Here is a 15,300-nt window from a genome sequence, read left to right on the forward strand (position 1 = left end):
TTACCCATCAAGAGTTCACAGAAAAAAAAATGTATTTCAAAAATACACCCCGCCCCCTCCACTTTTGGCTTGTGAAAATAATGGACTTGATTTCACTCGACAAACAAAAGACTAAAAGAGGAAATGCACTTGTGACAGGAAATACCTCATTTATAAAACTGCACTTTTCAAAAACCTTGACTAGTACTGTAGAAACCCCCACATTCAATAAAGGTAAAATTGCATTACATTTAATATGTGGTTTCGAAGTTTTAACATTAAACAAACTTCAAGAGATTTAATAACTAAACCTAAATCAAGTATTCTATGTCTACTCAACAAGAACTAAGCATTTTATGTGCATGGTTTGCTGATCACAGGATTGAAAGCTATAGCAAAAGAAGCATTGAGACCATATATTTTCAGGTTTTATTTTCTCACCATTTAGAAAAAACAGAACACACTGCACAAACTGGGAGGGAAGGCAAGAGTTGTGGGGAGGAAACCCCTCACTTGACAGCAAGTAGGTTCTAGTCCTAATAAAACCCAAAGAAATGCCTGCGTTTCCTTAAAGACTAATGGAGGTCTTTAGAGCCAGGCAGGCTGCACATTTTCTGCTTTGTATAATGAATAATAGTTGGATCACCTTTGTTTTAATGGATATTAGAATGTTAGTTAGCTGAGGTATAGTCAGAGTCTTTCAAAAATTAAGATTATAGTCTTGAGTAAATTATAACAAAAAAGACTGCACAAAACATTCATACTGGTATTAGAAAAACCTGAAGCATCCAGCAACTGATGCTCAGACATAAGTTATTATTTGTCTGCTTGCCTAAAGCAAAATATAGCTAGAAAAAGTTCCCAGTGAAACATAATCAGCTGATTTACATGCTCAAATACAGCACATTTTTCAATGTCTGACAACAGACTGTACGAGTAAAGAGGTCTATGTTGACCATTATCAAAAGTTAATATACTGATAAAGTGCGGCCCCTCAACCACTTAATACTGCTGAAAAAAAATCAAATGTTTTACCTTATCCATAAAACCATAATGTTTTCACATGAAACTGGAATTTTTCAGTTTCAGCAGGGGACAGAAAAAATTATCTGTCACTAACTCCTTCTACAAATAGAGAAAGATGAGCATTATACGAACATTAAGCAAAGTGAAATATTTACTGCATCATTTTATCATGCATAAAGTGAATTTCCTATGGTCTTACCTCAAATTTATGTACAGTTTAGCATAGCTAAATGTAAGAAAATAGCAAGGATTTTTTCTTTTTAATACAACAGAGCAGATACCCCAATTTGCTGCTGCGTCAAGAAGCACTTTATAGACTCTCACTTACAGGCTCTTTCAAAAGGAAGTTCATGGAGACTAATCTTGTTTGTACACAGAACCAAACAGAAGGAAGACAGAGGAAATGCAACATAAGCAAAGCATTCCGTAAAAGTTACCAACCACAGAACATGTCAGTTTTGGTTTGCAGACAACTCCGAGATAAAAATCTGTGTGTTACGACACCAAAATAAGTCAGAGGTAAATTACTGAAAATTAACAACATTCATAACTGAAGTCATAACAGTTGCTGTATAGAAAGCATGTTGTTACCATACAGAAAACTTAACTGCATTAGCCTGTCCCAGAAAAATTTGAAGTGTAGGCCAGAGCAGCTAGGGTTGTTTTTGTTTTGAACATTTTTGCTAACTCAAAACTTTTGCTGTGCCTTCTAGTTCAGTAAGAATAGGAGATTGTGATTCACAATCTAATTACCAGGATCACTTTAATTACAATTAAGTAGCGGTGTGGGGAGAATGTGTAGAAAGCCACTTAAACTTTGGAGGAACCAGATGAAGTTTCTCAAGTCTGTTCAGGACACTAATCAAAGTCCTTTTTGGATTCACTGCTGATGGTCCACTGAATTAGTTTCAAAATATTTGAGACAGACCCCCAAGATGACAAATTCAATATCAGACATCCCAAACTGAAGCAGAGTGAAACATTAACATAATAAACAGCGGATTGGTTATTACCACAAAGTTAACAAAGCAGACATGTCAGAAAAGTTAGCAGTTTGTCAACAAGCCAATCCATTTGCACCTTATAACCAAAGTGGTGGACTGTTAAGTTTGTAGTTAAAGCTAACAATCGTCAAAGTTTGGCACAACAAACTAAAGCACCAGTTTTAATCATTCATGGAGAAAGATCTGTGAAAAACAAGCAAGTGATAAAATACATAAACTAGCTTGCAGGTGTTCAGAGGAGTTAGAAAGGCAATTAAGTTTCAACTTGGCTTCTAGCAGTCTAAATCACTGTTCCAGTTTCTGATGATTAACTTCTATAATTGCCTGTGCAGACTGAAGGCTTTACACATTCAGTATCAGCTGCATAATATTGCATTATAAGCCGTGGTGTGCCATTTTCTTTTATGGGGGGGCTTAACTATAGTGACTACACAGGAAGCTAGTCTGTGCATGCCTTTGCCGTCAAGGGTCAAGGTTTAGAGGTGTGACACGAATATCCTCAGCTTTGCTGTAAGTCACCCGTAGGAGCTGCAGTTAACTCTTCATACATTGGAGAACAGAATGCAGGAGTTTTGAATACCCTCATTCAGCTTAGCTACCACAAGTCAGTTAAGTGATAGCTAGGATGCCCACCTGTGCTATGTTGAAGATTTCAACTCAAGTGTCATCAGAAACCAGAATAAAAATAAAAAAGATGAGTTGGGCTAATAGGAGAAAACTAGGTGAAAAATGAATGACCACTGGGGGGTCATTCACATGCTTTAAGAGTGCATTCAACAAATGAGATAAGAACTACGTCTATTTAGAAGACAACTCTGCTCTAAAAAGATTCTCTTAAGTTTGGTAAAAACCAATAGAAAAGAAATATCCTACATTCAGAATAGAAGATGCAGTAGCTTCTGTATGAACGGATTTGTGCATTTGTGAGAAAAACTGAATAAAAACCTATACAAGTTCTTATATGCCAATTTGTTTTAATAAGCCCCATTACCTTAAACACATCCATATAGCAGACATGTTCACATGTGTAGAGCAAAGATTACTGGAGATGTGATTTAATCTATTCTTTCCGGCTTTTTAAAATAAATTTGTAAAATAAATTTGTAAAAGAATGCACAAATCTGTTAAAGAACTTACTTACAGGACAATAAACTGTGCAAATACAAGTGTTAGATTGTGCAGTAACAGGCAATAAAAGGCTAATATGGATGTGCAAAGTTAAAAGAAATGTAGCAGCTTTTGCAACAGGCATTAAAACAGAAAGTAATGAAGAAAATTAAGTCCTGCATTTGTGTCTCCACTTCATTGCTTCCACATTTGAGAAAAAGGAGCCTGACAGGTCAATGGGCTTAGTGAGCAAAATCCACTTGATATTTTGTTTAACGCAGTCAACGTTCATTGAAGCTCTCAGCAGCAGCTTGGTGGTATTATTTCTGAGGCTTTGTGACCCTGTGCTTTCAAAGAAGCAGAAAAGGTTTTTCTAAGTGTGCTGCAGTCTATCATTAGAAGTTCATCAAAGTAGCGTGCATCGAAAGAAGCTGCTCTTCTTCGATCGATTTTCAGTTATTTTCACCGGCCCACCAGCCCCTGGTGAACTGTTGTCGTTCTGCAAAAACAAAACTATGTTATGAATGGAGAAAAGCAGCCTTAGCACTCCCCCTTTTCCTTCACTCCTCAGCCTCCAAAGCATAAGTGAAATATTGGCATCAACTGTTTTTTGTAAGCAGAGGGGCAGTTTTATTGGGTAACTGACAATTAATCTCTTGGGAGCTGGATAGTTTGGAAACTCAAATTACCACATTAATAATGCACCCATATGAAAATCCCAGCCTGAAAGAATAGCCAGCTGAGTTGCTAGGACAGTTTAGTGTGGCAAGGACCATCTTTATGATTTATGTGAAGCCTGCAGTACAGTTTTAGGACTTTTGAAATCTAAGTGTTCACTTAGTGTTCTAAGATTTATAAATATAAACTCAACAAGTACTATGCACCTCTTAGCAGGAAATGGTTGTTTAATGGTGGGAAAGAGATCCCATATGTATAATCTGTACGAAAGATGTAGACTGCTCTGGGATCCATAGAATTTAGCACACTAAAACATTATTTGTTCTTCTGAAGTTGTTTAACAAGCAAAGATATTGGAGGAACAAAGTTTGCAAAAATGGTTTGCATAACATTAATAGCACTGGCATAGCTAAATTATTGTCCACTGATAAGTGACAAAATACTGAAAATTGAAATCAAGTAGTTTACCTAGAAGGCTTGTGCCAATGTCCTTTTTTAGAAATAGGTAATGATGACTGATCATTGTTCTATGTATTCTGCCCCTCCCATGCACAGAGGGCCCATACAGTAAGAGGATCTTACTGATATGTAAATTTAGGGTCAATTCCCAAGCCTCTCGTGTTCAAGAGTCATTAAAGCAAACCATAGCTGAAACTTTAAGGTTAAACATTTTCCATGTTAAATACCTCATTGTGAAATGCATGTACCTTTGCAAAGTTTCTTTTAACAAAGGTTTTCAGGCATGATATCTGCCTGAAGGTGTTTATTATTTTTTTGAAAGTGAGCAAAAGAGGGTCAGCTACTTTTGAGTATGAGAAGGAAATTTAACACTTCCTGAAAGGGGGAGGGGGGAAGAGGGGAAATACTATTTGTAAGAATAGCGCCATAGTAGAAACTTGTGCACATGCAGTATATTTTGCACAGTCCCCTAGTCTGAGCGAAAGTGTGAAAAGTAAAAGTAAAATAAAGACTGCTATAATGAATGCACACAAGGGGGCAGAGTGGAACCTTAACTCTGGTATTTCTCATTTACAGAAAGTTTCTGTGCAGCTTTGATGTTCTCTACATAGTTTTGTAGAGAATTTAATCACAAGTGCTGAACAGTAAGAGCAGCATTGCCTGCCTTCACTTGTAAATCGCAAGTCTATGCAGAGACTGATTCTTTTGCCAGTCACAAAGCTTCTGGTTAGATTACTGTAAAAACAGTGGGTTTTCCTAGAAGTATAAAACTGAAGTGTTTTAACACGGTCCTTGTAACAGCCTGCACCATGCACAGAGGTTCATGTATTGTGAAGCGAAAGGTACAAACCATTTTTCTGTTGAGTTTTGTCATTATATCCCGTGCAAGTGTGAAGAATGCCTGAAACCAAGGAGAAGGGAACATTAGAGACAAATGGTCTAATTTGGACAAATGGAGACAAATTGAATGGTCTTACATGTTTAGTAAACCATGGTCTACAAAATATGCAATATTAAAAATTACATCAAAGGCACTAAGTGTGCAATGGATACTTTCTCATATGGCAATAGTCATGCTTTATAATCTGGTGTTTAGGTCAGCATCCTTCACCCCATCTTCTGCTGTTGAGCAGCCCTTCTACTGAGGCAGTTCACTGCTGTACATTAGACTGCTTTTCAAAGACTTAGGGCCAGAGTCCGAATTCAAACATGCAGCACGTGTATCAAGTTGTGTGCTGTGGTTAGAATCTAGCCTTTCAGGAGCACCATTCAAGGTGGAAAAGCTCAAGAGTTAGCTTGTAACAGAAAATTCAAAAGCTCCATTTCCTTTTGTCCCTGCCAATGCTTTGCACATAGGTTCCCAGCCAACCCACCTACTCCCACAGCCAAAAACCACTTTGGCTTGTTTGTGCCATGCTCTGTTTGACAGTTGGGCTAATCAGATAGGGATACAAGTTGAGTGATGGCCAGAGTTTATTTTTTAAGGCAACTAAAATCCTCAATTCTCAGGGACCAAAAGGAAAGTGGAATTTCAGGTGAAGGCTTAGAACTGGAGACAAAGTTCTCAAGGGAAAGAATGGGAGTGAGTATGTGTCAGGGGGCTGAGGACGGGAAAGCATGCATTTACAAAGGAGAAAAAATGACAACAGCACAAACTGAGTTCCATACATGATTCACTTATTAACAGAATTAAGTGTTAACCTCTAGAAGTTAAGTGGTTGGAAAGAAGATTCAAGATTTACACATTACATTTGAGTCTGACATGCCTATTACAGGTCTTTATATAATAAAGAGGAGAGGAAAACATGAAAATTCTACAAGTTAGCCAGGCAGCTAGCTTGGAGCTCTGGCTCTTGGTGCCAATGTATCCCCTGCATTTAATTATGAAGGGTAGGAATAATGATGAAATTGCAGGATGCTCCTGACACTTAAGCAGCAAAAAATACCAGAGTGAGTGAACAATTGGAATAAGGGACATGCTTTTATCTAAAGTCCACTCCTTATTATCCACTATTAATATTAACATTATTCATTTTCACAATTCTGAAGACCACTACAAACAGAAAAGCATTGGTATAGAAATAACCTTAAATAGGTCAAATGCTATACGTGATGCAGGACAATGAAAACAGAAATCCATTCTAGCTATGAACTATATAATGTGCCACACACTTCTCAATTTACAAAATTACTTTAGTGGTATCGTATATCAGTTGAGCTATTTTTAAAAATGCACATGTTAATTTCCACAATTTCAAGTTCATAATTGTGAACTTAATGCTTATTGAAGCCTCAAAAACAAGAGAGTGTACCCTCCTTTTTATATATTCTTTGGAAAGCTTTTAGAACGCAGCGGCCTCCAGAAGAAAGCATTTACCAGCTGTTTTGCCTCTTATGCTATTTTTTTTACCTTCAACCAGTATTAGTTTTTAAGAACACTCTAAAAAAAAAAAAAAAAAGATTGCTATAGGTCATGACTGGTGTCTAGTCATTAAAAGATCTGTACATTTAAGCCATCTTGAATGAACTGATAGCTTAATCCTCCCTAAAGAAAGCACCAAAGTAACTGCTCTTGGAGTCCTTACTATTTTCTTCTTTTAGGTCATTTTAAGATAACTTATTTTGTGTGGGTATATATAAACACTGTTTGTGTGGGATTCTCTGGCAATTCAGCATCGACAGTCTCAAGCTTCATTTCCTTATCCTCTTCCAGTAAAGGTCTGAGCAATCAGTGATGATGTGGTCCACTCAGTGAGTTCAACTCATAACTCTATTTGCAGCAAAATATATAGTTGTCCAATAAGATGGCAATCATAATTTAAAAGCAGGAAAAAATTATAGCAAGTGAAGCTATATGGACAGCCTGACTTACTCTGAGCTACTCTTTCAACTTAGTGAGCAGACCATCTGCTAGCCAAGATATATTTGGTCCTCTTGGCGAATGACAGGGAGAAACTGAATATGTACAGCGTGTATCCAGTAGCAATATGAAATCTATCTCTAGAAAGAGAAAATACTAGTGTACTGTGGTAGCACCTCGAGTCCAGAACCCTACTGTGCTAGGCACTGGATAAACATAGAAGTCTGTTCCAAAAGCAGGCACAATTTAAGTATCTAGACACCTTTTAGTTACCAGTAAGTGTACCACTATACTATCTGCAACATTAATAAAAAGTCACTATTAACATCCATCTACAAATGTAGAAATATTAGCAGAAGACATCTGGTGTTTTGGATGCTACAAGGACATACTCAAATAAAGCAAAATTGACAGCACATGAAGACATAAGAGCAAAGTGGTCAATACCACATTATGCATCAGGTCCGAAAAGTTAATAGTTAGAAATCACATTGCAAGCAACACTATGTAACAGTATTTAAGTTTTAAGACAACAAAAAACGTAATTCCAATCTTACCTCTTCCACATTTATGCTGGATTTTGCACTTGTCTCTAGAAACTTGATTCCATAATCTATTGCTAACTGGAAGACAGGTTTTTAAAAGTTTTGGTATTTATAAATTAAGTTTGCAAAGTGACAAGTCATTATGTCAGCTAATAATGGAGCGGTGGCTCCACTAAGGGTGTAACCAAGTTGATATAATAATCCCAAATGTACTTTCTTTGCACTGGAAAAATGTTAACATTACGCTTTTCCTGAAGAGTTGTATAGCATTTAATGAAGGACTAAATCAACAATTGCTATAGAAGCTTGAATGGTTCCTACAGAAATTGAGAGAATAGCTTAAGGGTTTTCTGAACTGTGGACCAGACCCTCTGCTGGTGTAAACTGATGTAGCTACACTGAATTGTATCCCCACCACAGAATATTACCAGAGGCAGATCCTGATGTAAGTCTTGTCTATTCTGTAGCTTTTTTAAATTATTGTATGCAAATCACTCAAGTTCTATAGGACTTTTCCTATGGATACCAAAAGTTTAATTAAGAAAAAAAGTCTTAATAGTAGTCTAAGACATTCATATGCAGGTGTAGATAATCCTACCAGTTACCCGCTAGCCAGTATCCTAATACTTGAAATTATAGTATATACAACCCATGTGTGCAGCCCTACTTCAGGATCCTTAGAAAGTGTCCCAGAATGTTAAAACCACTAACTTTACCCTTAATACAGCTATTTTAACATATTCGTAATTCGCCATTGCAAAAAACAGTGATTCAGAGTATGATCAACCACAATGCACTCAAATGACATCCTGATTATTCTCCCTTTTTAGGTTCCCTCAAAAGGGAAGAATTGTGTTATCATAGGGAAGGCCAACATTTAGAACATCTCACTGGAGAGGAGTATTGAAGCTCAATTGGATTCCATATATTAAGTACCATCTTAAAAAAAGATTGACATCCTACGATGTGTAGAAGGTTCTAAAGCAGAGGTGGGCAAACTATGGCCTGCGGGCCATATCCGGCCCACGGGACCCTCCTGCCCGGCCCCCGAGCTCCTGGCCCAGGAGGCTAGCCCCCGGCCTCTCCCCTGCCATTCCCCCTCCCCCACAGCCTCAGCTCACTGCACCTCTGGCACAATGCTCTGGGTGGCGGGGCTGTGAGCTCTTGCTGGGCAGCGCAGCTGCAGAGCCGTGGCCTGACCCGGTGGTGTGGCTGGCTCCAGCCAGGCAGCATGGCTACCTGTCCTGGTGCTCGGGCAGTGCAGCTGTAGCGCTGCCAACCACCGGTGCTTCAGGCAGCACAGTAAGGGGGCAGGGATGGGGGTTGAATAGAGGGAAGGGGAGTTCAGGATGGTGTTCGGGGGTGCGGGTGTGGATAGGGGCTGGGGCAGTCCGGAAGGAGATGGGGGGGTTGGATGGGGGTGGCAGGGGTCCTGGGGGGGGGGGGGGGGAGTCAGGAATGAGAGCAGGGGTTGGATGGGGTGGCAGGGGGCAGTCAGGGGCAGGGGTCCAGGGTCGGTCAGGGAACAGGAGTCCCAGGGGGGTCGTCAGGGGGCGAGAAGCTGGGCGGGGGGGGTCAGATAGGGTGTGGGGGCCAGGCCACACCTGGCTGTTTGGGGAGACAGCCTCCCCTAACCGGCCCTCCAAAAAGTTTGCCTGCCCCAGTTCTAAAAGCAGAAAGGAATTAAAAAGACTGATTATTTTGTTTGGTGGTGCTAAAAGTAGAGTAACAAGCATCATTAAGAACAGTAGATCAGAGAAAATATTAGGCCTTTATTAAAGAATTTAGTAGTCCAAAAATGTACCTTCTCTCCTTTTTCTTTTGAGACTTGTCTCTTTTCATTCATATCACATTTATTACCCAAAATCATTCTTTCCACATCTGAAGAGGCATGCTGAAGGGAAAAATAAGCTCTTGTTAAAGCAGCATAGAGTTAAAGATAAATCTTCACCTATCAGAAACAGATCCACACATTAGACAATAAGAACTCATTAATAAAACCCTAATAAGGGCATCAGTGGTGAAAGAGAGAAGAAAAGCTTTTTGAAAGGCTTAATAAAGTATTTTTCTTAATTTTGAACATCTAGGGCATCAGCATGTAGATGTCCTGCTTGACTTCAGAATGAAGTTATTAAAATAAGACTGATGTTTACTGACTTGCAAAGTGGTCACAAATTGCCTGATTAGTCAAGAATGGAAGCACACTGATCTTGAGTAAAAGGCTTTTCTAACCCTTGTCACCAATGACCAGTCTGATGTGATGTATCAGAAGTCTCCTTGGGATAGTCCCTTCTTTGCGAGGTCCAATAGTCAAATGAACCAGAGAATGGTAGCAGGTTTCTTTTTCTGAGAGCAAGTAGAATAAAATTCTGTCACCACCAGATTAAGCCTTATTTTGCTTGGATCTAATGCTCAAGCCTTCCTATTCCCAATTCCTTTAGCACTGCCTTCAGATTCAAGTATGGTCAATGTATTTGCTATTCAAATAGTTTACAAGGTGAGGGAAAACAAACACAACTGAAGTTTAACATAAGAACAAAGGCAAAATTTGGACAACAGGGTATTGAATGTACACAAGCAGTTAAATCTACACTTAAACACTACCAGAATAGTGTTCGGCATTTCTCAACTTCACCAAGAGATACTGAAAACAGGTCTCCTTCTCATCTCTTAGCCATACTTCAAAGCAAAGGTTAAGCTAAAGGCATCCACTGGAAGCAAGCTGTTTTGAAATCCTTGCTCTACATGATCATTTTTGAATGACAGTCTCTAACTTTCCTCTTCCAGCCCATGGTAAACCGGAAAGCCACCCTGTGCTCAAGGACGACTGCTTTGGTTTACATCCATTCTAACTTGGCTACACATATATACTCCTTCGCTGAAAGAAAATAAAATTGCTCAGATGTTGGTCATTGCTTTGGAGATAGCTTTGGAATATCAACAGATGCAGCTTATTTCCCCAATCACCTACCTCTTCTATGTTCCTTATCCAGTTTTTAATGTTGTCAAAAGACTTCTCATTTGTGATGTCATATACCAGCATAATTCCCTGTGGAGGAAAAACAAAACAATCTAATCTTAATATTAGTTTAGATTTGATGTACATATTGCTTGTTTGCAGTTAAAACGCCTAAAGAGTCAGTAAGCCACATATACCTTTATAATTAACAGCCCTTTCTGAAGACTTTATATGATCTCTCTTTGAATAAATTTTGAATGGTCTTGACCCAATAAATATCCATTAATTGTCTCCTATTGTTTTTAAACATAGGATAATTATGCTCTTAAAATATTAAGTTAAAACTAGCTAAACTATGGTGAGCAAGAATTTGTAAATTCTATAACTAAAAAGGCAGCCAGCAGTTGGTCTTACTAGAAAGAAAGATTGTGACCACCATAAATTAACCAAGATCTGATATCCTGTTTGTCTTAAGTAAGCCATGTTTACAACATGTATTCAATGTTCACTATGCATCACCACACCCCCACCCCTTAAAAGGGTCTAGGAACAGCTTTTGTAAGATGCTGCTTGCCCAGGGCAAGTAGCTCTACTTGACAGACGAGTAGAGTTTTATAGCAAGGCTGATACTGAATGTTGTCAAGGCAAATCTGCTCTTCCATAGCTGTGTGTATGCACGTGCATCTCCCTGTAACATGGTGGCAGTAAAAGTAAAAAAAGCCAGACTGTAACTGCATTAATGCCTGACCTAGGATGTCTCAGTCATGGTATGTTGTGAATAGCTCTGTCACATAAGGGTGTGTCAAAATGTAAGAAACTATTTAAAAGTCAAATAGTTCACTAACTAGAACCAGTAGCAGTTGCACTAGAGACAATTTATATACTTGATCATGTCTGATTCTAGCGGCAGCATTCTAGAGCTGCTGAAGGGGACACACAGCAGGAAAACCAACTCAGTCAAATTCACTTTTAATATTACCAGACATATCACCTATCCTGCTATCACTTGAAACAAGGAAAATGTTGATTGCATAAAAACAAAACTTGGTGAATTAAGCCTTGTGTCCAGAGAGAGATTGTGACTATATACAAGATGGAGGGGCAGAAAACTGGAGAACAAGATTTCACAAAAACCGCAGTGGTCCTGAAATAATCTGTTATCCCCTATCTTTGAGTTATTATTTCTCTCTAGCAAGACAGGTTGAACCCTTTAAACCTAAGGAAGCAAACTAATTACGATTTTAGTTAGACCTGAACAGATAACACTCCAAACACTCACTCACCATGGCTCCTCTGTAGTATGCTGTTGTGATTGTGCGGAATCTCTCCTGACCAGCCGTATCCCTAGAATTTGGTGAAAACAGACACTTGTTTGTTTATTGTTTTTAAACCTTGTTTTCACTACTTTCAGAATCCAAAAAAACCAAAAAGGTAATGAATGTGTTGATACGCCTGGATATTAAGAAAAGTACCCTTTAAAAAGGGTTAAATAAGTATATCTTTCTCCTTTACACTCAAAAAAGGAGCAACAAACCATTATACTGAGATTGATATTTATGAGGGGAAATAGCAGGGTGGATAAAAATCATTTTTTTTAAACAAAAATTTTAAATCATTGAATTTTTTAAAATTTAAATAGGATTTTTTTGATAAAACGCTTTTTGAGGAAAAAACCTATCTAAAGATATCTTAATTAAAACTATCTCTGAGCTATAATGTATCTCATCATGGAATAGGGATTATAAATTCTAATTCTATAGTATGAGACAATATATTCATGTAATGTTTAAGAAAAGTTTTGTAAATGAGTTCCAATAGTTCATAGATTAGGGACTCAATTTTATGGAGGTCCAGGGGCTTCTGTATATATTATTTAGGTTAATCTTTCTAACTACCCAATGGGATTCAGTGCTCAGTCTAGATCAGGGATCAGCAACCTTTGGCATGGGGCCCATCAGAGAAATCCATAGTGGGTCGGGCCGGTTTGTTTACCTGCAGTGTCGGCAGGTTTGGCCAATCGCAGCTCCCACTGGCCGCGGTTTGCTGTTCCAGGCTAATGGGGGCTGAGGGAAGTGGCAGCCAGCACACTGCAGGCCAATGGGGGCTGCAGGAAACCGTGGGGACCGAGGGATGTGCTGGCTGCCACTTCCCGCAGCCCCCATTTGCCTGGAACGACCAACTGCCGCTAGTGGGAGCGGCGATTGGCCAAACCTGCGGACGCTGCAGGTAAACAAACCGTCCCGGCCCGCCGAACCTGCGGACACTGCAGGTAAACAAACTGTCCCGGCCCGCCAGCAGCTTTCCCTGATGGGCCATGTGCCAAAGGTTGCCGATCCCTGGTCTAGAAGATACCATCTGAGATGCTTAGTTTTGCAGTTCTCAAACTGTGGATTTGTGTCTCCAGAGAAAACATGCTTGTTAACAGCAAAAATGTTTATTTATTTATTTACAAACACAGACAGACGGAGGTGAGAAATAACAGACTTCAACCCTATTGTCCCTCTACAAATTTGTGCACATAGAATCAGTCCCTTACCACTCTCTAAAAGTGCAAAGTTTCAAAAAGTTCGATGAATAGAAGATTGTTGGGGCAGAATAGATCTGGACAAGGAAAAGAAGTCTGGAGATAATGTGAGAAGGGAGCTACAGGCAGTAGAAACAAAAGTGAAACTGTTAGAGCAGCACATTCCAGAAGTCTTGATGTCTTTCTGAGCGTAGCCTTCATTGATTTGAGATCTACCCTACCATTCTCTCACTAGAAAGGAAAACCTATAATGGCAGCAGGCCGTGAGAGAGACCCAGTTCAGGAATATTTTAATGACGTTCCTCTACCTGCGGGTAAGACAGGCATGCATGCAAAATGCAAAAAGTGCAACAATGAAATGCAAGGCCTGGCTGCCCGAATGAAACAACATCATGAGAAGTGTTCCTTCTTAGGAGAAAGCTGCGTTGAAGATGATGAAAGCAACATGTCTGAACCTGCAGGATCTTCAGATTGGTAAACTTTTATTTCATACTTCTTTCTTATGGACTGCCTGTTTTCCTTCTGGTCTATTCTTAAATTCTCATGTTTGAGCAAAAAATATAGTTGTTACTCTATGGTATTATCATTTTAGATGCAGTTGTGATAAAAAATAGCTGAAATAGGCTGATCTTCCTTTTACAATTTCAATTTTAAAATAGTACTAAGTGTCAAGGAATGCAATGAGTAATACTAAATGAGAAGTATGGTAATAATAATTAAATAACTGCATTGATTTATTTTGTTTAGGAGAATCCATCCTCAACATACAGGATTCTGAAGACTATCCACCTTCAAGATCACCATCATTTTCTATAGTTTCAGAGTTATCTGCCAATGATAGTGTTTCAGTCACATCATATATGTCACATAGCCACAGTATATCACCTGCAGAAAAAAGAAAAAAAAAAAATCTCCATCATCCAGAAACAGCCATAGATAAGTTTGTGATAAGAACCAGCAGATTAGAAAAAGAGGTAATTGATGAAAAAATTGCCCAGTTTGTTTATGCAACAAAAACTCTCCTTTCCATATGACTGAGACCCCACACTTCATTAGTTCAGTCCAGTCATTAAGACCAGGATACAGTCCACCCAACAGAGCTGATGATGCAGGCTAATTGCTGGAGAAAGTGTATGAAAGAGAAATTGAGCAGTGTGCAAAAGCTCCAGAGGGTAAAATTGTTAACCTGAGTCTTGATGGATGGAGCAATGTCCACAATGATCCTGTTGTGTGTGCTTGTGGGACAACAGAAGAAGGGAATGTCTACCTTACAGAAACAATTGATACGTCAGGAAATGCACACACACCAGAATACTTACAAGTAGCAGCAGTAAAAGCTATAACAAACTGAAAAAAAAAAATTCAAAAAGTTTAGTATGCAGCTTGGTCACAGACAATGCTGCAAATGAATCCAAGATGAGAAGAAATTATTTAGAAGAGAGTGAAGAGTCCCAAGCTAATAACATACAGTTGCCATGCTCATTTGGTGCACCTCCTAGCCAAAGACTTCAGTGTTCCAGAAATAAAGCCTAATGTCGTTGAAATTGCAAAATACTTCCATAACAACCACTTTGCAGCAGCTGCTCTGAAAAAAAATGGGAGGAACCAAGCAAACTCTCCTATATGACGTACGATGGAACTCGGTAGTGGAGTGTTTCCTGCACTATATCAAGAACGGGCCCAATCTAATGACAGTTTGTGAACAAAATCATGAAAAAAATAGATGGCACTGTCACAGCCAAAGTTCTCAAGATTGGGCTTAAGAGAAATGTTGAACACATGCTGAGTACCCTGAAGCCTATTTCTGTAGCCTTGAACAAAATGCAGGGAAATAGCTGTATTATTGCTGACATAGTAGAAATTTGTAAGGAATCGAGTGCGATCTTAAAAAGAAAAATATGCAATGACAGAGTTAAATTACAAGCATTTAAAAAAACCGAATGGGACAAGCACCATCTCCAGCTCATTTTCTTGCAGATATTCTCAATACTCGGTACCAGGGTCAAACCATAATGGCTGAAGAAGAGGAGTTGGCTATGACATGGACATCCAGCAATCATCCCTCCATAATGCCAACTATAACAAACTTCAGAGCTAAGGGTGAACCATTCAAGAAATATATATTTGCTGATGATATTTTAAAGAAAGTCACACCAGTG

At 38.9% G+C, this 15,300-nt stretch overlaps 1 protein-coding gene across 3 annotated transcripts in view; it reads right to left on the bottom strand.

Moving 5' to 3' along the window:
* Positions 1-2,863: 2,863 nt before the first annotated feature.
* RAB8B (RAB8B, member RAS oncogene family) overlaps positions 2,864-15,300 on the bottom strand; it is a 41,908-nt gene continuing 29,471 nt past the window's right edge. For 2 of the 3 annotated variants that reach the window (XM_073303583.1, XM_073303585.1), the window contains exons 3-8: positions 11,901-11,961; positions 10,630-10,707; positions 9,463-9,552; positions 7,671-7,736; positions 5,104-5,154; positions 2,864-3,615 (exon numbers count right to left, since the gene is read on the bottom strand). In XM_073303583.1, coding sequence (XP_073159684.1) covers positions 3,523-3,615; positions 5,104-5,154; positions 7,671-7,736; positions 9,463-9,552; positions 10,630-10,707; positions 11,901-11,961 — 439 coding nt within the window. In that variant the 3' untranslated portion in view covers positions 2,864-3,522. The remainder of the gene's footprint in view (positions 3,616-5,103; positions 5,155-7,670; positions 7,737-9,462; positions 9,553-10,629; positions 10,708-11,900; positions 11,962-15,300) is intronic. The other variant, XM_073303584.1, reaches the window with a different exon arrangement.

This window comes from Lepidochelys kempii, chromosome 10, assembly GCF_965140265.1.
Source record: "Lepidochelys kempii isolate rLepKem1 chromosome 10, rLepKem1.hap2, whole genome shotgun sequence".
Taxonomy (NCBI): Eukaryota; Metazoa; Chordata; order Testudines; family Cheloniidae; genus Lepidochelys; species Lepidochelys kempii.